At 40.6% G+C, this 20,591-nt stretch overlaps 3 protein-coding genes across 3 annotated transcripts; all 3 read right to left on the bottom strand.

Annotated features, from left to right (window-relative positions):
• ccdc169 (coiled-coil domain containing 169) lies at nucleotides 1-4,542 on the bottom strand. Its single transcript, XM_076102779.1, has 8 exons — nucleotides 4,466-4,542; nucleotides 4,305-4,387; nucleotides 4,023-4,133; nucleotides 3,668-3,708; nucleotides 2,159-2,257; nucleotides 1,560-1,613; nucleotides 970-1,054; nucleotides 1-170 (listed from the first exon to the last, which is right to left on the bottom strand). Exons 1-8 carry the CDS (start codon nucleotides 4,540-4,542, stop codon nucleotides 1-3), a joined length of 720 nt encoding a protein of 239 aa, XP_075958894.1.
• An 859-nt stretch (nucleotides 4,543-5,401) lies between these two features.
• On the bottom strand, nucleotides 5,402-10,174 carry sparta (spartin a). The gene is made up of 7 exons (XM_076101454.1): nucleotides 9,298-10,174; nucleotides 8,083-8,277; nucleotides 7,551-7,707; nucleotides 7,086-7,280; nucleotides 6,732-6,890; nucleotides 6,432-6,522; nucleotides 5,402-5,651 (listed from the first exon to the last, which is right to left on the bottom strand). Exons 1-7 carry the CDS (start codon nucleotides 10,084-10,086, stop codon nucleotides 5,402-5,404), a joined length of 1,836 nt encoding a protein of 611 aa, XP_075957569.1. The 5' UTR covers nucleotides 10,087-10,174.
• A 1,241-nt stretch (nucleotides 10,175-11,415) lies between these two features.
• Nucleotides 11,416-13,531, bottom strand: ccna1 (cyclin A1). Its single transcript, XM_076102193.1, has 8 exons — nucleotides 13,373-13,531; nucleotides 13,032-13,251; nucleotides 12,827-12,942; nucleotides 12,466-12,692; nucleotides 12,091-12,295; nucleotides 11,848-11,961; nucleotides 11,619-11,752; nucleotides 11,416-11,467 (listed from the first exon to the last, which is right to left on the bottom strand). Exons 1-8 carry the CDS (start codon nucleotides 13,529-13,531, stop codon nucleotides 11,416-11,418), a joined length of 1,227 nt encoding a protein of 408 aa, XP_075958308.1.
• Between the last annotated feature and the right edge of the window lie 7,060 nt (nucleotides 13,532-20,591).

Below are 20,591 nucleotides of genomic sequence, written 5' to 3'. Positions count from 1 at the left end.
TTACTTTAGTGTGGGTAACCCGCTTTCCCTCTTGGAATTATATTCTTCTCCTCTCTCTGCTGTTGCTCCACCACCTCCTCCTTCTTTCACACAATCTCCTCCTCCATCTTCTTCTTCTCTCTCTTTTCCTTTCTTAGAACCAGCCTCTGCCTTCCTGCTGGTCTGCCTCCCTCTATGCAATTAGAAAATATAGTTAGTTTAGCAGAAACATGCAACAGATACAAAATGTTTTCTATTAATGTGCTTCAGAGAGATAAAATAACACATTTCTCAATTCAAATCTTGCAACAATAGTATCAAAAGATACATCTCAGAATGTATTAATTTATTACTTCTGAGCTCATTTGTCCAGCATGATTACTTTATTAGCTGCAAATCAAAACAGTACACTAACTGCAAAATCAAGTCGGACTGCAAAGCTAATCAATATACACGGATACAAGGACACTATTTACTTACAGTATATCATGTAGTGAGCATAGTTTAAGAGTCATGGATATCAATAAACTGATTTTAGTTTGTCTTCTGCATCAAATGTTAAAATATTGGTTTCTCCTGTTATGTGATTTTGTCTCCCTTCAATTGGAGGGCATCCTACAATATCTTCCATAACAACTGGAGTTCCAGCATGAATGGTAAATAAAAATGTTGGTTAAAAGCAATATATGTACTTTTGCCGTTTTTAATTTGGTCATTTTAGTTCCATGTTTATATCGTACGTTGTGTATTTCATTGTGATCTGCCAATGGACTGCAGATTAATATTAGCTCTCTTGTAACTCTAAGACTAAAATACATCAAATGGCAGCATTTACTTCATATAAAATATTGTACTCGGTTCCTTATAAATAAATCAAGTAAAAAGTTATATATTTAATAAAAAACAGCTGGTATCAAATTAACATATTCAGAGCAAACAAACAATGGTTACCCATGTGAAGCCCCTGATGTTCTTTTAGACTCAACAGACATTTTTGTTCACAGTTGATGTAACTGTGAACCCTCTGTGGCCGGGTGGAGTACTGTCTTCTTTGGGCTTCAAGGGTGGAGGACAGCTGTGTCAGAGGAGGACAATTAATGAGTAATGACACCAAGTGCACTCCAGACACAAATATTGTTTTTGGGTGTAAGCAGATGCATGTGTGCTTTTCGTGTTTACGGCAGGCGTGAGCTATCAAATGCTGTCACAAGATTTGTTTGCGAAAAAATATTGAGGGGAAAAAAGTAGTTTCCTTGCAGCTGCGTCCGTTTCAGCCCTGCAGGAACCAGTTTTGTTGCAGCAATCAGACAGAAAGTCCTTGACTCACTTTGGTGGTTGAACAGACACTCAGCTGTTATATAACAAGCGAGCGCAGCACTGGAGGATGAATGAGAAACCATAACTCGGCCTGAAACAGAAAAGCCAGGGAGCACGCCAGTCTGCACTGAATTATCCTTTAGTACAGTTTAACCATGACAGCTATTCTTCAGTGGGGCATACATTTAATTAGCGGTCAATCGGTTTGGTTTGAGAGCTCCTTGCTCGCACTACTGTTGGCATGGATGAAAGAGAATGCTTACCTTAGCAATTTCTGAAAGGTATGCCCGCCTCTCATCATTGGTTTTATGAAACGCCTGGTATTGGAAAGAAACAGAGGGCCTTATTGTCACATTCCTCCATTCATGGACAACACTTGTTCCAACTGTCAGTAGTAATCTGTCTGCTCAGAGTGCAGTGCTTGTTATGCGTTCGCTGCCTGTGTGTATTATTTCAGGAGGTCTTCAGTGTTAATGAGCAACAGATTAGAACATGGATTGCTGGCTGCGCATGCTGCGTGTTAAACTTTTATTCTACTCAATATCTTTCTGTTTGTTGAGCAGAACAATAAACAAAGAACAGAGACGCCAAACTAAGAGCATACCGGCCTGGTCGTAGCAGTACAGGACAAAGGTTAGGATTCAATTTTGCATCAATGGTTGTTAGAAAGAAAGAATGTAAAACATTCCAGCCAAATCTTTTTCAATCCTTTGCTAATGATGGTAATTTGTCTCTGAAATATGTAATACCTGGAACAAAATGTAAGCTGCTTGTCTGAGAAATGATAAAACTGGACCAGCAGACATTATGACCCTCAACAATACTGAACACAAAATGCCTCAAACTGAGCAGTGGTCCACACCTTTCCCTCCTGTTCGATTCTGCCATGACAGTCCATCAGCTGACTCTGCAGGTCAGACTTCTCTTCCGTCAGGAGCTTCAGACGCTGTCTCAGCGTTTCCTGCGGCAAAGTGTTTCCATCAATTAGCAACATTCATAACAAAGAGGTTGCACTGCTGATGTCTAATTACAAATCAATAGAATTAAATGGTGCTTTCTACGAGGATTAAACAATAAGAGAATACTTCATGCAGAAATGATGAGCACAAAATGGTTTAGGCATTATTCAATAACCAGAGGACAGCAATGAGACTTGGTATATCTGAGTTTTGGATCAATAAGCAGCTGTTGTCAGCATTAATGAAAACCACTGTAATCAGTGTGATTAAAGACGCAGCATTATATGTTAAGCATATTTATGCATTATACCTGTACGGTGCTCGATCAGCCAATTGCTGAGTATTTCATTAATAATGAAATGTTACAGTCAGGGGTGGAAGAAGGATTCAAATTATTTATGATATCCATTCGTTTTCTTATAATCCTTGTCTGTTCCTGTTCTCTTGTACACCTAGCAGGCTCATAATTATGAGACTGTGGTCCATCATATGCATATGAATATGCGTTGTCCACCTTTTATGTGTCAAAACTAGCATGATGACACTAGTATGATGCTGCAGAATCTATCGGTGAAATGTTCAAGCTTCTTTCTTGGGAGCTGTAGACACTATGACATGCCATTAAAAATAAAATCCATATTCTTCAAACATACTAATGTCTAACGTCTAATTTACTGTCATGCTCACAGTTCGTCTACAAAGGGACAGTCACTCCTTGGAATCAAGAATGAGCATCTGTTAGTTCTGCCTTAAGGCACACAGATCCATATTTAGACTGCATTGTACAACCTTTTAGTGAGTGTTGTGCATTCATGTGTGCTAAAGCATTGTAATTAGCGTGCATTACTCTCCCATGGTTTGTAATCCTGTGATTACAGTGCTGTGATTAAACTGTGGTGGATTCAGCCTGGATCAGCGGGAGGATGGACAGCAGCTGGTGTTACAATCTTGTCTGTCCTTCCTGCTTTCTCCCCTCATTCCCCATTTGTTTGTTAACCCTCATCCTACCAACATATTCAACATACAACGACTGGGGTACCGACAAAAATAAACTACTGTAAGAAACAAAATGTTAACTTATTTCTTCTCAAAAAAATATGACTTTAATTAATGTCATCGAAAGACAAAATAATTGATGTATTCATGAATACTGCAAAGGCTGCAATTGGGTGCTTTTGACCCCCAGGACTCCAACACTTTAAGTATTTAAAACTATCATTTTAAAAAGCACTCATTAGTCATTAGGGACAAAAAAAAAATTGGAATGATAGAATAAAGCACCTGTGAGATATGACACAAAAAAGTATACCTTTGAGGGTTTGCATTTGAAAAAAGAAAAAACTCTGATGACACCAATACCACAAGAGAGAAAAGGAAAAAGCTCAGTAGAAAATGAACACGTTTGCACTCACTGCTGACATGTCATCATAGGATCGGATGGAGGCCAATCGATCTGTGGAAAAACAAGAGTGTGTGTGAGCATTATGTGTGCATGCTTTAAAACACATACTTGCTTGAGAGGGGTGAATATACATATACGACATACACGCCATACCAGCCCTGAGCTGCTTCATGTGTAGATCTTGAGCTTGCCCGAAAGTGATTTTAGGATTTAAAATAATCACTAGGAATGTATTGTATAGTCCTCTGAGGTATGTAACTGCTGTGAACAGCTTGATTTGATGTGTACATGTTCAAATAAAAACCTAACAAATGAACTTACAGCATTAAACCCCTTTGAACGCGGTCACTAGCCTGTGAACTCACCCATGGGGTTTCCTCGTAGGTCCTCCAGTCTCTCATGAATGAGTGACATCTGTCTGTCCAACTGTCCATTTAGCTCGATCTGTGTCTCATACCTTGTCTTCCACTCATTTCCTGTTACAGAATAAGCAGAGGAAGCTGTCACACCATTGTCTCATTCGGGACATTACAGTGCTGGGCTGAAACCAGTGGATTGTTGGGTAACATCTGGCCACTGTAGGTGAAGGTGACAGATATATAACTAACGTTATATAGAAGGAAGAAAAACACTTAAAGGTTACTAACCTTCCCCGTCAACACTGTGCAGTCTTTCTTGCAGTTCGCACATGGTACTCCGCAGATCTGACACGGACTCTTCAAGCATCTCTCTGTTTTTGGAGGGTTAAAATAACATTTAATCTCCTCGATAACTTTGAAAGTAATGCATTTACTTCGAACTAACTTACTTCATCTCCCTCTCTTGCTCAAGTTCTGCTTGCAGGCGTGCCAAGTCGTATTTGCTGTAGTCGCTATCTCCAGTCATGTTTTTAGAAAAACTGAGATCAATCGAAGAAAAGTTTGTGCCTCGCAGTGTCCATGGAGACCAGTGTTTCCGGTTCGTGCGGGTGGCCTCGGATATAATGGCGCAGATCAGCGGGGGATTTAAAAATAAAGACCTCTTTACGGTTTAATACGATACGAATAAATGTGCAAATAAATAACTCGCTAATGATATTCGTCACATAGTGATTTTCGCGCTTAATTAGGCATTACATTTACTTCTGTATACCGAGCTCTTTATTCAACAGTTAACATTAACGACCTATAAATGTTAATTGATTTATCTCACAGATTATCTTATTTTAATTGGAAAAACAACAGCACGTGTGTAAGAAAGATAGCTGATATTTTGTTTTGTCCATCTACACCTTTCGAGAAACATCCAATATAAAAAATGAATCTCTGGTTATCATGGTTAAAATGTACAGTTTATATAATCGTGTACAACATTTGTGTGCTTTGCTTAACATTATTATTACACTTTCATACAGATCATAGAGGTGGTCAATATAAGCTAAACTACACAGATCTTGTTTTGTCATACAGGCTGCAAAATATACACAAAATATATACATATAAATACGTCATGACAACCTAAAATACTACCACAAAAAAGAATGCATGAAACACAAAACAATGCAGCCAACACCTAAATATAAATAACTTTAATAACTTGTGGAGTAAATTTGCATTTTGACTTATTCCAGTATTTTTCCTTATTGTTTTTTACATTCACAAATAATCATTTTTGTTGTATAAATATGTAAATGATGAGTTGTTCCATCAATCTGACAGAGCACTTGAAGCAAAGCATTAAACTTCCTGTGGGAATCCTTTTTTGACTACTCAGTCTCCATTTTCTTCTGCTTTTCCTTCCCATGTGTCTCTGCTTGAAGTTCTCGTTTCTGCACCTCCTTTCCCTGAGTTTGTGCTGGCTGCTCCCTCGGCCTGGCCATGGCCTTGGCTGTCTGCTTCCCTGCAGTCTTCAGGATGGCTTTCATGCCCAGATTGTCAAAGTTGTACGCAGCCACACCAACATTGATCAATGACTTGAGACCATTGTCTGTAGCTTCGCCTGCTTCGTCACCGTACCTTCACCACGAATAACATGGTGGAGTAAGGGAAGAGTGGTTTGGTGTAAATAAAAATAAATGAGGGTGTGTACAGAATTAAAATGCTGGAGCAATGTGATAGGTGATATTGGTACTGCAGTCATTCACATCAACACACCAAAGGCCAAGAAAAACTCATTTTTGACTTTGTAGTAGTTTTATTAGTAAGAAACCAGGAAAGGGGCCACAGAAAGTATGAACAGCAAGAGCAGCACCACCCAACACAAGCTGACATGTAGCTGCAGTTATACCAGACCCAAAAAACCACAAACAGAACAAAAGCTTTAAACTACATCAAGTCAGAAAAGAACCCAAAACACATCGTTTATATGTCTAGATATAAATGATTAAAAAAGACAATTCTGTGGAAGCTATTGCGTTGGATTTGGAGAATGTCATTCAGGGTTAGACTCGAAATGGGTTAATGAAAGAGTGTACAGTACATGAAAGAGTTGATCAGTTGTTAGTTCACAAGTCTTTGCCTTTACTCCCCCGTGCTGTCATATGTTGCTGGACATTTTTAATAGATTTTCTAAGACCTTAAATCTGAAAAGAAATAGGTGTGAAAGCAGATCAGTTTCCCAACGTACCAAGAAGAAAGCAACACAGTAGGCTTGTTTCTGATCCGGTGTTCTATTGTTGTTTAAAGAAACCAAATAGATTCAGAATAAGGCTGGAAACAAGATCTGCAATAGTTTATTGATGAGAAAGTTTCTATTAAAAAAATAAAGAAGTGGAAATGGGAAATGTCAGAACTTACTTGTATGTCATCGTCGTGACCGTCTCTGCTGTGACACTTTTGCCAACAAGCTTTGCTCCGGTCTCCAGACTAGACCAAACAGTAGAGACACCTGGTTTGGGTGTAAAGAAAAAAGAAAATGTTTGAGAACTCAAGAAAGATTTGGATCACCCAAATATTTCAAATGTCAAAACATGACTCAATGTTTGTGACCTTTGTCTGTTACAATAGTGACAACAGTGTAAGACAATGTACATGAATATATGTGATATAGTTTCACTTCATGTTTGATCCTGAAATCTCTATTATATTGGTACATACCGTGTATGCTGCTGATTGCCACAAACTTGGCTCCACCCCAGTTGGAAGGTCTGCCATCTTTGTTCTTCATAGACTTTGGGACCAGCTTAGAGCTCTGTTTCTTCACAAGGGGAGCAATCTTGTCTGCCATGTGTCCTGCCACAGTACTCACTCCATTAACTGTAAATGTGTACAAACATATAGATACATAGTCATATCAATGTACAGGAGACTATGACATGCAATGAAAGTTTAAAAAAGGAAGAAATTAGGAAAAATCAAGCGTTTTCTTCAGCCATGTGAAAAGTTTGATTACCACCCAAAAGACAGTTTTATTTTCATCATCAGTGTGACAAATACAGTTTACGTTCTCACCTAAGAACTGGCTGACTCGAACAGCACCCCCGGTGGCCTGTTTAGCCACCCGCAGACCTTTGGTGACATGAGGGTTGACCTCTGAAGGAGTTTCCTCAGGCGTGATGTGGTCCCGGATCTTGTCTGCTCCTTTATGAATGACCCTACCAGTGGCCTCTGCTCCTTTTACAACCCCTACACTCAACCGTGTAGCTCCTACAGGCATTAAATATAATTTTAGGTGTTATATGTAAATTAGCAATATCATTGATTGTGCTGTTAAAATATCTAATATATGCGTATGACGATATGGTTGGACAAAGTTTTCTTTGCAGCACTCAATCCGGTTCAGGCAAAGGTAAACAATGCCCTCTAGTGGCTATTTCTGTAGACAGGAGAACATCTACTGTACTGTATATACAGCCTGCGTACACTGATATGTTGTCTTTGTTTGTTTTTCCTTTATTAAGGCTCACACAAACACACCTATCAAGATTCCTTGCCCCATCTTCTCACTCCATCCAGGAAGTGGTGCTTTGTCCTTCGTCCCTGTTGGCACTGTAAGACCTTCATGCTCTTTCATGGGACCAAGGGGGATTTTCTCACTCAGGTTGATGACCTCTGACCCTTCCCCCTCTGGACCCTGTCAGGGGATCCATCAAGTCATATTTGTCATCGGTTATCATGAAAGGACAAACTGTAAGATGCTTTTAAATTGTGCATACACCCAAACAGGTGACGTACATTTCTATAAGCCATGACTCAGCTGGCTAACAATGTTTTCACCCACAACATAACAACTATTTAGTTCCTCCTGAACAGTCAAAAGAGAAGAGTGACACTGTGAGACACTGGATTCTACAAGAAGGTGTAGTCGTTTAAAGTATTTACATTACCTGTGGGTAAAATTTAAACACCCTATTCTGTTCAAACAAATATTGTTCCAAAGCATTGACCCCAACCACATGCATATCCATCCTCACATTTGATTTGCTCCATACTGACAGTAAAGACTGACCTGGACCCTAAGGTCAACTAGCTGCGAGAGGAGGTCCCGAAACGTCTCTTGATGTACAGCAGGCAGTTCAGAGGACAACACTATGCCCACGTAGGACCCTGGCGTCTCTGACAAGGTGTCAGGGAACATGAAGATCCCAGAGTTAGCCAGTAGCACTGGAGTGTCTGCCGTCAGCGGGTAAAGCCAGTCGCACACCTTGAAAACACAAAGACACACAAAAAATACGAAGTGATGAAGATCATCATCCATGCCCAAGTTCATCCCTTGTTCAAGGCTATTTTCCGAATTCACTTCATATGTAAAAGTTGCTTTCTTGTGAAGCCCAAAAGGGCATACAAATGTATTGTCATGTCCCAGCAAGTACAGTGTCCCCCTATTCCTTTTGACCCGATGTTTGCCCTCTCAAGGACACATTACATTAGCCCCATCAGGCCTTCTGTCAGTCATCCACACAGACATAATACAGATACAGACTTGCTGCTGCATCGTGCCACTGGTATGCCGCCCGACACAATGACCCCTGTGAGGGCTCATGACACTGACCAGCAGCACAACAGAATCGCAGAGTCATCTGTTAATGGGACCATTGTCTTGCTGGGAAACAAAGCATGGCCAGAACACAGGAGAGCAGCCGACCAGCCCGGTCTGGTGGGAAACAAGTCATGGGTAGCGCTGCAGTATACAGCACAGCATAATACGCACTTTGTAGAGGTGCCAGAATGCATTATATTGTTACTTAATACATTTTATATGGACTCAATATTAAAATCATCACACAGAAGTAGCAGGTTGTCAAAAAGCTTCACATGAATAGGACACATACTTATATGGATGAGACCTTGTGCTGTAAAAGTCATATGACACTTTTTGCCAAACCTCCAACACTTGTATTCTATTAGCATGCTAAAACAGATGGAAGTTAAGCAACTCAAACACATTTTAGAATATAAAATATGCATCTTTTTTAATTGTTTATTTAACGCAAAGAGCAACATTATACCGCTAATTCTTTCGTATCTTGCCAACTAATATCATCTAGAGTTTGAAGGCAATGACGACATTGTAACTAGAGCTGAAATAATTAGTAAATGAATTGATTACTCTATTGAATCAGAGTTATTTTGATAATAAATGTATCTTTTTCAAGGAAAAAATTCACTAGTTCTTTTTCCTAAAATGTGAGGATTTCCTGCTCTCTTATCACTGTATACTCACATGTAGAAATGTTGAGGGTCTTCCAGCAGTGGAACCCTTGTGCTGACTGGCAAATGTGATGATGCGAAGGTAACCTGGATGAGACAGGGAGCTGACCTGCCCGTTTGGTGCCACGAAAAACATCTGCACCCCAGAGGGGATGAAAAGCAGCTCGTTTCCATCTCCTCCTGCCGTTCCTCCGGTCTGCTTCCCCGGCCTGAGGCCACCTCTAGCGGGACCGTAGGACAGACTGTGGTGGCCGACAGTTGGCTGTGGTGTGTATGCTGGAGGCTGGTCCCCTGAGTTAGCCATTGCTAAAGTTCCCGGAGTCGCTGGAGGGAGCGTGTGCAGCACGTCAGGGGAAGGAGGGCTGGGAGGGGGGTTTAGGGTTGTGTTCGGGGTGGTAGCAGGTACAGTGGGGTACAGATGGCTGAGGGAGCTCTGTGGAGGCTGGCTGCTTTGTGCCAGGTCTGGGTAAAGATTGGGAGGAAGATCCATCAAAAGGCGGACCCTCTGGCATCCTTCTGTCAGCTGAGAGGTCTCGAGGTCAGAGAGGTGGGTGTTGACAGTCCTCAGAGTGTCCCCCATCCTCTGCTGAAGATGCCTGGCCGTGTCCCAGACCGATCCCCGCTGCCTCTCCCCTCCAGTGGGGACTTCCACTCCCTGGGTAAGGTGCTGTCGACCTTTCCTGTAAAACACCAGGGCCTCTGCTCTTTTCCCGGCCTCTTCGGCAGACAGCCCCTGGCTCAGAGAATGAAACGCCAACTCATACTGGCCCTTGATGAGCAGCAGCTCAGCAGGCTCAGTCATGCTGAGGAGTAGACGGGATACAGAAACTAAAACAGAAACTAAAAAGTAAAGAGCGCAAATCAAGAGTGCTATCTCCAAAGTGAGACAAAAGTCGGAACTGCAGTTTCAAGGTTTTTATAGTAATCCTAAAATTGTGTAGATAAATGACAGGTTTATATACATTGATATAATTATACTATTAATATTGAATAATGAGTTATTGGTGCACTATAGTTTGTTTTTAGGCTTAATGATTTATAAAATGTTGATTTCAGTGAAATGAATGGGAGACAGTTGGGATTAAAAAACAGAATAACTAACAGTGAGACAGAAGGACAACTTGAATACATTCCCAACACTGACAGGTACGCATTACAGAATGTGATCTCCGCGGCTATGACGGGTTTTAAATACCGGGAGCTAGAGAACACAGCAGGTTAAACCTGAACAACAAGATAGATTTGCCTGCGAGCTTTCTTAAAAAGTCCTCTGTCAACAGATTCACATGTAAAATAGCAGAGTTACCACATCTCAGTATCAAATGCTCAAATCATGATACCTTTTCATGGCTGACAGACAATAAATAATGAATTTAAATCGGGTTTACCTGAACTTGAATATTCGGGAAAGAAAACAAAAAAAAACGAACAATAAAAAAGTGGTTTCAAAGAGACTCTTTCAGTTAACAAATGATCTTCTGTACTTTCATAGATAGGAAAATGCCAGCATACATCAACAGGTGTTCACTTCACTCTCTGCGTTAATATAGCGCACCTCCCAGCAGTGACACACAAGCATTAAGAGCGACAAAAATGGCTTCCGGACAACACTTTCAAAATAAAATCCATAAACTACGCGTTAAAATTGCTACTACAAATAAAAATAATTTAAAAAAACTTTATGTCTAGGAATCTGGGATGAATAAAACACATTTCCTTTACATGTAGTAATTTATTTTACTCAGATATATGATATATGAAAAATAAGTCTATATCAATATATTTTTAAATCACTCTAAAATATATGAAAGATGGTGTAATTCAAGCACAATTCTGATATAAAATAAAATATATAAAATATACATCACCACTGATGACGTACCAGCTTTAAAAACCTTTTGCATGAACACCTGCAAGTATTAAAATTATTCAGTCATGAAATAGGTTTTATTAAAAATAATTTATTGTATGTGCATAAACAATGAATTTATGCTGAAAAATAAACTCACGGTAATTAAGTGTCCAGAGGAGTGTGGCGTGTATGGGATTGGCTGTAGAATGAGCTGTTTCTGTTTTGTTCTCAATCTAATTATGTTCTGGCAGAAGCGTCAAAGAAGGGTGGGGCAGTTATTCATAGGAATGGCAGATCAGCAGGTGCGGTGAGCAATGAAACACCACAATACCTGTAAATGGAGAGACAAAAGACATCCATTCAGAGATCTCAAATTGTCAAGGTGCATTAACAACCCAGGCAAACTACACACGAAAGATCCCAAAGGTACATATATGTTAAACTTCTTTTAAAAAAGACGACAACTATCAACTATACCTTACTTGGAACTTTTATATTTTTCCCTGATGGCCTGTTGTGGGCGACTCTCTGCACTCATGTATAGCTTGTGGAGGTCAGTGATGCAAGGCACAATTTCAGCCATGGTATAGCCAGTAAAGGTATGTAAGGAATCAGGCTAAAATATGAAGAAAAACAATAATCTAAAAAGTCACGTTTTGGCCAATTCCCCAATAAAATCTCATCTCAAGCCATTGGTCTGGACAAACTTACCCAGAGAGATTTGTTAACAGTGTAAGTGGCTAGGCAGTAAGCTCCAGCTGCTATTATAGATGGGGCGTACTGTAGGAATGGATCAATGTCCAGCAGGCTTAACTCTGCTACATACTAGAAGCAGAAAAAAACACACATCACCAAATGCAAATATGATAAAGGGACATGGGAAACTGTAACTTCAAAGGCAGTGGGCACAACATTTCTAATCTGGCTGGCATTTGAGTTATTGATTCTGCTCACAAGGGCAAGGTTCTTTGTGTTGGCACAGACAGAGTGGATGGACATGAAGAGGCGTAGGAACTGGTTTGTGGTGGGGGCTGCCATCTTGAAAGCCAGCACTCTGAGGAAAACATCCTCCATCCGGACCAGTTGCTTCTTAGTGTAGGTGTTGTCCGTGGTGTGCACAAACTCGTTCAGCTCCGGAGGGAAGATCTCCTCGTATTTTCTACAAGGTGACAGATCAGGCGGCATCAGGTGGTAAATCGTCATCAATCACTGAGTCACTACAACTCCATAAGGTGATCCTTACCACGGCCACAAAAGGTTTTAACAAATCAGTGACTGGACTGAACAGGAAACGTGTGAAAGATTTAGAAAACACAAACATGTACTTACGCAGCAATTAGCAATGCAGCTGTGCCGACCAGCTGCAGCTTGCCCCGTTTCACGTATGCCGTGCAGGAGAGGAAGCGGTCCAAATAGTTGACAGCCAGGTGCAGAGTTTCAGAACGAAGCGTGTATTCCTGGACGACTTCCACCAGCCAGTCCACCAGGATGACCCGCATGTCGTTGGTGATCTCTGGGTGTTTTTCTAAGTAGCCTGGCCTTGCCTTGGTCCTCATCTGGCATCAGGGACAAAAACAGTTATTATGAGGTATTTGCAATGAACTGAGGAGCAAAACATCACAACTACAATGCATTTAATGCTACCCATCAAAAAAATGATTTAGTCCTCATAGTTCAGATAATTACGCACTTCACTCTCCCTCAAGTGCAGGTGAATGTCCTCTGCATACTCTGAAACACAAAGCACCTCCTCTGACATCAAGGATGTATCTGGTTCAGACTGCATAGAAGCATCCTGGCATAAACCTACAAGAATGAACAGCAGTGGTAAAGATAATAAAGACTGACCAAGAAATAAAGTCTTGGTAGGTGTCTTTGTATTTGCCAAAACTCACTTGAACTGAGTTCCAGCTGAAGTTTCAACTCTTCATGTTGCAGTGCAGCAGTTTTGCCATCTAGGTAATAGCTGTCTGAGACCACTTCCTGACCGGAAGCCGCCAGAACAACTTCACAAGCCTCCTCAACATACACATCAAAGTTGGAAGTGGAGGAACGGCCAAGGAAGGCGAGCTGGGAGCTGTCTGAGATTGAACTGTGTTTGGAAAATTGGCTTCCCTGTGGAGAAAAAGGGATCAACACGATTGCCACACCAAGTTGAAATATGAATGTTCTGTGAGGGGAAATTGAGTTGAAAATCACAAAATGTAATGTTCTCCACTGTGCCTTTCTCACTGACCTGGCTGAGCGATCGACCACACTGCTCATTTTCTGACAACACACCGAGGACTGTCCGCTGCTTGGGTCGCTGGACCTTCAGAGCATCCGTTTTGCTTGAAGCTGGAATGTTCTCTTTGCTAGTGTGACTGCCGCAATGGGCATTTGAGCTGAAGTTCATCTTTACACAAGGAGATGAGAAAAAGATAAAGGTGGTCACCATGGAATACAAGAAAGGAAAAGTAACAGAAAATAAGAGTTAAACATGTACTCAAATAATTAAATATACATCTGACAAGTGGCGCATATTATGTGGTATTTGTTAGTTCCCTGTACTTATAGTAGGCCTGTGGTTCCCAACATGGGATTAAGACCCTGAAAGGGGTTGCAAGGCAATTAAATTAATAGTAAACAAGAGAAAAAATCTATTGTAAATTATGTATTTTCTTTTTTTAATTTTAAATATTATTATGACAATAAGTCATTCTTTATGTAACGATATTCAAATGAAGTCTAAGTGTTCACTTATTACAATTCACTGAAGATTTGCAAGAAACATCATTGCCATGGCTACAATAACTTTTCAGTGTCCCATCAATCACAAACACACAAGTTAAGACAAACAGAAAAACGACTGGCTGCCATTTAACTGCATCACATGAGTGTGTCACAGCCCACTAGTGGCTTCCTGTCGGTTTCCACGACAAATCACACTATCATCTGTTATTCACTGCAAACTCACCATAATCACGACCACCGTAGTGTAACAGTTTAACGTTAGGTTGGGGAGGTGGACGCGTAAGACCTGTGCATTCCACTACAGCCGAGACATTGACGGTAACTTTCTTGTTTTGTTGCCTCTTTGTAGACAAACAGCGCCCTCTAGCTGTGTTCAAGCGATGTAAAGCCGTTTCACTGTGTGTGAGGGTGTTGATGGTCCGGCGAGGAAGTTTCCTTGTAGACGGATCAGCTGTTTCCTCTGAACGGTTCTCTGGACAATCACGTGCCCGAATAACTGACGTCGAAGTCGACGTCGTGCGTCTGGAAGCCTGTAGTTTCAATTATTTTTATTTAGTAATAAAAACATGATTTCTGTTTTGACTATGGTTTTGCATGATGTTTTTTGTACTAGCTACTTGTAAGAGAAACTCGATTTCAACATTGAGGAAGCTGATACATTTACTGTTTTCTGAATAACTCAAATTCATATCTGACTTTGCTCAGAGATGTTTCAACAAAAACAAAGTCGTGTGAGTAAATTAAAAAAATCACAACATAAATCAATGAAAAGCATGAGATACTTATCTGAAAATGATATTTTAACTTTATGACATTTGTTTTAATATATTTCCTAAAATCAGTTACTTCTTTTCTTTTCTTCTAACTAGATACAGTTAACGTCAGATTATGAATCTCTAGAGACTCTGATCTGAAGGGAGCGTTTGTCACCATGTTATGGAACTATGTATGGACTCTTGATAAGTCGCTGGACATGAATCACAGTGTCACACTTTGAGTATAGGTGAAATAATGTAATTATTAATGCAGCTCATCGTAGATTTCACTGTGATTTATTCATACTCACAAATCTGGATTTTATATTTAAACTGGCACCTTGTACTTGACTGCAGTTAGTCATCTTGCTGATTTTTTTACACACCAAAACATATGTGTTTAAGGATGAAAGCAATGCTGCTTCTGGCTAAATGACTTCCTGTCAGTTTGGTCCTCAGCTGGGGTTTAACTGTAAACTGCATTATTTACCGTACTTGTCACTGTGCCACTGTGGCCTTTGTTGTTGCCGTGTGGTTGCATCCCACGTCAGAGGAGTGGCCATGATTTTCTGTCCCAAGGATAGGTACACTAAAAATAGCACAGGAACAGGATATAACACCAAGATCGACTGCAGATAACAAACTGACAACTTCAATAGATAACACAGAGATATATCGTGCTGTGGCCCTGCTCACACCAGAGTTATATAGTGAGTATTAACACAGCTAGAATGAACTAGAGATTCTGATTCTGTAGACAGTACATGGGGAAACACGATTTACCCAGTTCAATTAAAAACTATGTTAAATATATAGGATATTTGAAGTCAATAAAAAATAGATATTGCGCAACAAGAGAAAAGAAAAAAGTCAACATAGAAAGCTTCATGTTTTGTCCGAGGGGAGAGTAGCCTGCTGAGCGCCTGCAGGTTCTGCATTGTCCATCAGGTGGCAGCTTTTCTCTTCAGTAATAACGGTCTCATGCTTTTCATTTGCAGGGAATCAAGCTGATTTTTGACATATCTGATTATGTCAGATTATGTAACCATAAAGATGAAGAGACCTATCACAAGGCTACAACCTAAGAAGTCAAATAACAGGAATAAGTTCAGATTGATTTATAACTGATATGACATTGTTATGACATTGTGACTCATCAATCCAATTTGACAAATTACCACAACATCTTTGCTTACTTAAACTAAGATGGTGCAAAGCAGTGAATAATTCGTCTGATTAAAAGTCACTCAAAGTACTGTGTGTATTTTTTTTGCCTGCAAACCAAGTGGATGTTTAGAGTTGCCTGAAATTGTTGTTGTTGTTGATGATTATTATTATCACATCTTAGTCACAGCAACAACTACAGGCAGTAAACTATAGAGTCAAGTATGGAAGCTGGGAAGGACCCAGGAGCATTAACCATTGTGTTTTCATGCCGCCACTGAGCAGCTCCAGTGGAGCAACAGGGGATTAAGGATTCCAATTTGCAATCTTTTGGTCACAAGGCTGCTTCTTCAATCTTCAGCCAACCTTCACTCCTATACTTTCTGGACAGCTGTATTTGATGGAAGGCTCCTTACGTTTTTTTGTGCAATATATTTGTGTGTGCATTTAGCATTGTCTACCCTCCTCATTTGACCATAACAGCGCGTTTCAGCTCTATCCTGGTCAAACACCATACACTTATCTTAGAGGGACATTTTACCCCCAAAGAGTTTGCAATCAAGCAGAAACCCAAGTAACCCACAGAAAGTGTTGGCAGGAATGCAACTTTGCTTTATGTCAGGTGCCAACATTTTTGCCAAATTAAAACACTTCCAGACCACAAAAGCATATAAAACGTTCATATGTTCCAGTTATTATGTCAGAGACAGATTTTATTACAACTTAACAAAATTGTATTCATGATAATGGAAATCCCATCAACAGTGTATGTATGCAAAGTGTGGTTCTACAGAAGCATAATGCATTCACTTGTGAAACTAGATATTTGCCCTGTTTTTCTGAGTTAATTATCTGAGTAATTCTGAGGAAAGTTTTTCTCTCCAGCATCAGTTGAACCGATATGGCACGCTTCACAGACAAAAGATGTGGCATCTGAAAGGTATTCAGGCTGGCTACGCTGCGGCTCCAGAGACAGTCAGGCTATTGCACCTCAGTCGCAGTCCCGTCATTCTTCACAGCTTTCTCAGTGCTGGAATAAACAGGTGGGACACGTTTGCGTCTAAGAAATCGATCTCTCATTAATTCTGAAAAACAGAGCAGATTTCCTTTTCATGGAAACTTTTTCTCAGAAATACCGAGATAATAATCTCGTTAATTCAGAAAACAGAGCAAACATTTTATTGCTCAAGTGAAAGCATTACGCTTCCTTATGATTCTATATCAAAATAGACACGGCGATATTTAAACAATAATGGTCTGATGTGTTAAAGACAAAAAGATAAACTGTGTAATCTCCAAAACCACGGGATCATTTTGGAGGGCAGAATCCTGAAGACAAAAGAACAAAAAAGACAAAAGAACAAAAAAGTTCTTATTAAAAATTATTATTTTGGGCTGCTACAAAAACTACACTTGAAAAAATATATGTTTTTTATACCAACCAAGACAATATTACCCATAATCGATTCTGGTATTTACAGGGCAAAAATCATGACTCAACAACTTATTTATTTCTAACAAGATTATATTTACAAGATGATAAACTGCTGTCGGCACAGGGGATCATAAAGTTTCGGATAGTGAAGCAATTTTTCTCAGTCCTACTGAATGTGTCTCTTATGCAGCTGCTGTTCTTCAGGTGTTTCCAGCACATTTTCCCAACCGTGTGTGTAGTGTATCGTTTGGGTTACATTTCAGGTTGTGAAGCTGAAACAGATATCAATACCAGCTGCCCCGAGTGCCAAGGCAAGGTACAGCGAGTGCTCTTCTCCCTGACAGATAAGATGCATTGGAACTTTGTTCTAACACAGAACCGATGAAATATCCTCACCTATTTGGTCCAGTAGAGATGAAAGATAAGGTGGCCTGCTGTGGCTATTTTCTCCTCTCAAAAAAATAAATCGATATCTGGTCACACTGTGCTAAAAGGAGGGAATGAGCAAATACACACACACACACACAAACATGGCACCTGCTCGGGGGACACAAAGTCTCTCTATCTTCCTCTGTCTTCATCCCTCTTCCTCATTTCCGTTCGGTCCCTGAGCAGATGCAGATTGCTGATGACAGATAGCATTGGGCTGCTGCCATTTCATGAACGTGATGTATTGCCGGTGACAGGCTTGGGCCAGATGGGTTGGGGGGGGGGGGGGGAGGGGTTTGAGCATCACCTCTAAAATACAGTGCCATCCAGGAAAATCCTCCCAGCTGGGGATGGACACGTCTCATCTCTCAGCCGCACCCTCATCCAGCGGCGTTACCCCTGTTCAGGGGGCTCACAGCCGAGATCGTCTGAAACGGGCTCCTGACCTGCAGGATAAAGAGATGAATACGCTGAGGTGCATCCATGTTGAACAGGATCCCATAACCTTCTGCAGGAATAGAAGCTGATCAGCTGATCATCACTCAACGCAAATTTAAGAATCACAGTCAATGTCCATTAGTTATCTTCTTAGTATCTGTCATTTTACCAACAACCCTCCACTGACATGACTACTCAAAGAGAGTGTGAGTAATATCCAGTCACTTCGGGGAAAACTCAACATCATCAGAATACATCTAGATAATTGGCTGATTGCAACTTTCTCTGTCAGCTCATGCCAAATAAACTACTGTCTGTTCCCACGGGGACACGATTGTACTTTGATTGGTTGATATCTCTGCACTCTGCTCTCCTTCTCAATCTGTTATGTACTGTATATGTGTGTGTGTATGCTTGACAAATAAATGCAAATGCCCCATGGAAAAAGTCTTAATTTGAACACTGTTACATAGATGGGTCATGTTGGGTTAAAGGTCAATTAGTAGTATTTATTGGCTCTTAAAGCAAGTTAGCAATCAGCACTTTGATGTCTAAATTTTCAAAGCAACACGAGACAACTAACAGAACTCCGAAGAGGTAAAATGATCTGTGCCAAGCTGCAGGGGCATCAGTGAAGTAAAAAGTGCAAAATGATTTAATATGCAGAGAGTTTAAAAAGCGTTTGACAAACATCAACAACCTATATACATCAAACATGAGGAGCAGTGATCACAAGTTAAACATAATCAACCATTCACCTATCAGCAGATCTATCCTCTTTCTCTGCTGTCTGGAAGTGACACGTTTCACACCGTCTTTGTGCTATCATAATGCTTTATTTAATGATCCTCATGCGAATCAAAGGACCTTTTGTTGAGGGATATGATGTGGAAATGTGGTGCCAATCTCCTCCATTAGAAGGCCCATCACTGTAATGAGCCGGGGGCATGAAAAGAAAATGAGCTGCGGAGGGGCGGCGGGGGGGTGTTACGTCAAGACTGGGAGCTCTCATTGTCTTATGGAATAATTATGCTGCTAATTATACACACCACACACACACACACACACACACACACACACACGCCAATCTATAACTAGAAGGTAACACATTATAGAATATCACAGCATGTTGTAATAACCATAATGATTAGAGGTTGACCCGCTGATTGGACATTATATCTGTGAAAATGGACCGGATAGGACAGGATAGGACCAGATAGGACAGGATAGGACCGGATAGGACAGGATAGGACAGGATAGGACCAGATAGGACCAGATAGGACAGGATAGGACCAGATAGGACCGGATAGGACCGGATAGGACCGGATAGGCCCAGATAGGACCAGATAGGACCAGATAGGACAGGATAGGACCGGATAGGACCAGATAGGACCGGATAGGACCAGATAGGACCGTTTAGGACAGGAGAAAATGTGGGCTCAAACTTTGCACTCCCAGCAACAACCTATTTCATATCTGACATGTTTTCAGTTTATTTCTCTTGACAAAAGTTATCTCTTGAATATATATTGCAACACTACCAGCTCTTGATAGGTATTGGTCGATTAATCGTCTATCGGCTTTTCCCGGTTTCAAACTATTGTTTTAAAATTCCACTATCTGTCGACATGATGGAAGTTTAATTGTTTAGTTTCAGGGTCTGCTTTCGGTTCATTAACTATTTGGAGTGAATTATAGGAAAACAGCGAGAGAGGGAGAGAAATAAATATTCACAGATTGACTGAAATGTAAAAGCCATAAACCGACTCAGTAATTAATTATACACAAGGACAACGTGTCTTTTTGTCCTTGTATCCTCTCTATACCTTTTTTTTTATAACTCGTGCATGGAATATCTCCCTGTCTCTCCATGCCTGAGCCATGGTACGTATGAATTATGAATGTCGGAAGAGTACGGGCTTTTTCTTTTTTATTTGCAATTTAAGGGCCTCAAATCTTTTGGTGCACTAAATTATTCATATATTCAAATGAATCTGACTTTGAGGACATTTTTTTTCTTTCTTCTCTCCTTTCATAAATTTAGAGTGTATACCCTTCAGAGGGATCAGGCAGAATTGCCCAGACTTTTAGCGGTAAAGGTTTCAGTAGAGCTATGATTTCAGTCCACTTTAAAGGCGTCTTGCTCAGACGTGTTCTTGCACGTGTGTTGTCGTTTAAGCCCGTTACCCCCCCCCCCCCCCCAGAACCAATATCCTATTTTCATCTCTCTCATTGTTATTCCAGCCAAGTACTCGCCTGTCAGGCTACTGTCCTGCGTGTCTCTGTGTGAGTGTGTCCCTGTTATGCCTCAGTATGTTTTCTCTGCACCCCGCCGTCAGATCTGTGGAAATCTTTTTGATTGGCATGACACTGCCACGAGACCAAAAGCTGCAGTACAGTCTGTGCATATTTATTGCTCTGCAAAATCTTTAAAAAACCAAACTGAACGTCACAAATAATTCTGCACAACATCTCGGAGACGAGGACAATATATATTACGT

The sequence above is a fragment of the Anarhichas minor genome, unplaced genomic scaffold (genome assembly GCF_050575085.1).
Source record: "Anarhichas minor isolate MPS153535 unplaced genomic scaffold, ASM5057508v1 ptg000027l, whole genome shotgun sequence".
Taxonomy (NCBI): domain Eukaryota; kingdom Metazoa; phylum Chordata; class Actinopteri; order Perciformes; family Anarhichadidae; genus Anarhichas; species Anarhichas minor.
Note: the sequence above shows the minus strand (reverse complement) of the source record. Positions and strands in the feature narration are given on the sequence as shown.

Bases quoted from the DNA above. Each gene is read 5' to 3' on its own strand.
- ccna1 (XM_076102193.1), bottom strand. From the start codon at position 13,531: ATGAACTTCAGCTCAAATGCCCATTGCGGCAGTCACACTAGCAAAGAG. The intron at 12,693-12,826 runs GTGCGTAATTAT...CCCTGATGCCAG, and splicing joins TGCACTTGAGGGAGAGTGAA to ATGAGGACCAAGGCAAGGCC. The intron at 11,468-11,618 runs GTAAGGTATAGT...CTCCATTTACAG, and splicing joins GAAAAATATAAAAGTTCCAA to GTATTGTGGTGTTTCATTGC.
- sparta (XM_076101454.1), bottom strand. From the start codon at position 10,086: ATGACTGAGCCTGCTGAGCTGCTGCTCATCAAGGGCCAGTATGAGTTG. The intron at 8,278-9,297 runs GTGAGTATACAG...TGTGTTTTCAAG, and splicing joins GACCCTCAACATTTCTACAT to GTGTGCGACTGGCTTTACCC. The intron at 6,523-6,731 runs GTATGTACCAAT...CACCCAAACCAG, and splicing joins GGCAATCAGCAGCATACACG to GTGTCTCTACTGTTTGGTCT.
- ccdc169 (XM_076102779.1), bottom strand. From the start codon at position 4,542: ATGACTGGAGATAGCGACTACAGCAAATACGACTTGGCACGCCTGCAA. The intron at 2,258-3,667 runs GTGAGTGCAAAC...ACTTTGCCGCAG, and splicing joins CCTATGATGACATGTCAGCA to GAAACGCTGAGACAGCGTCT. The intron at 1,614-2,158 runs GTGTGGACCACT...TTCCAATACCAG, and splicing joins GAATCGAACAGGAGGGAAAG to GCGTTTCATAAAACCAATGA.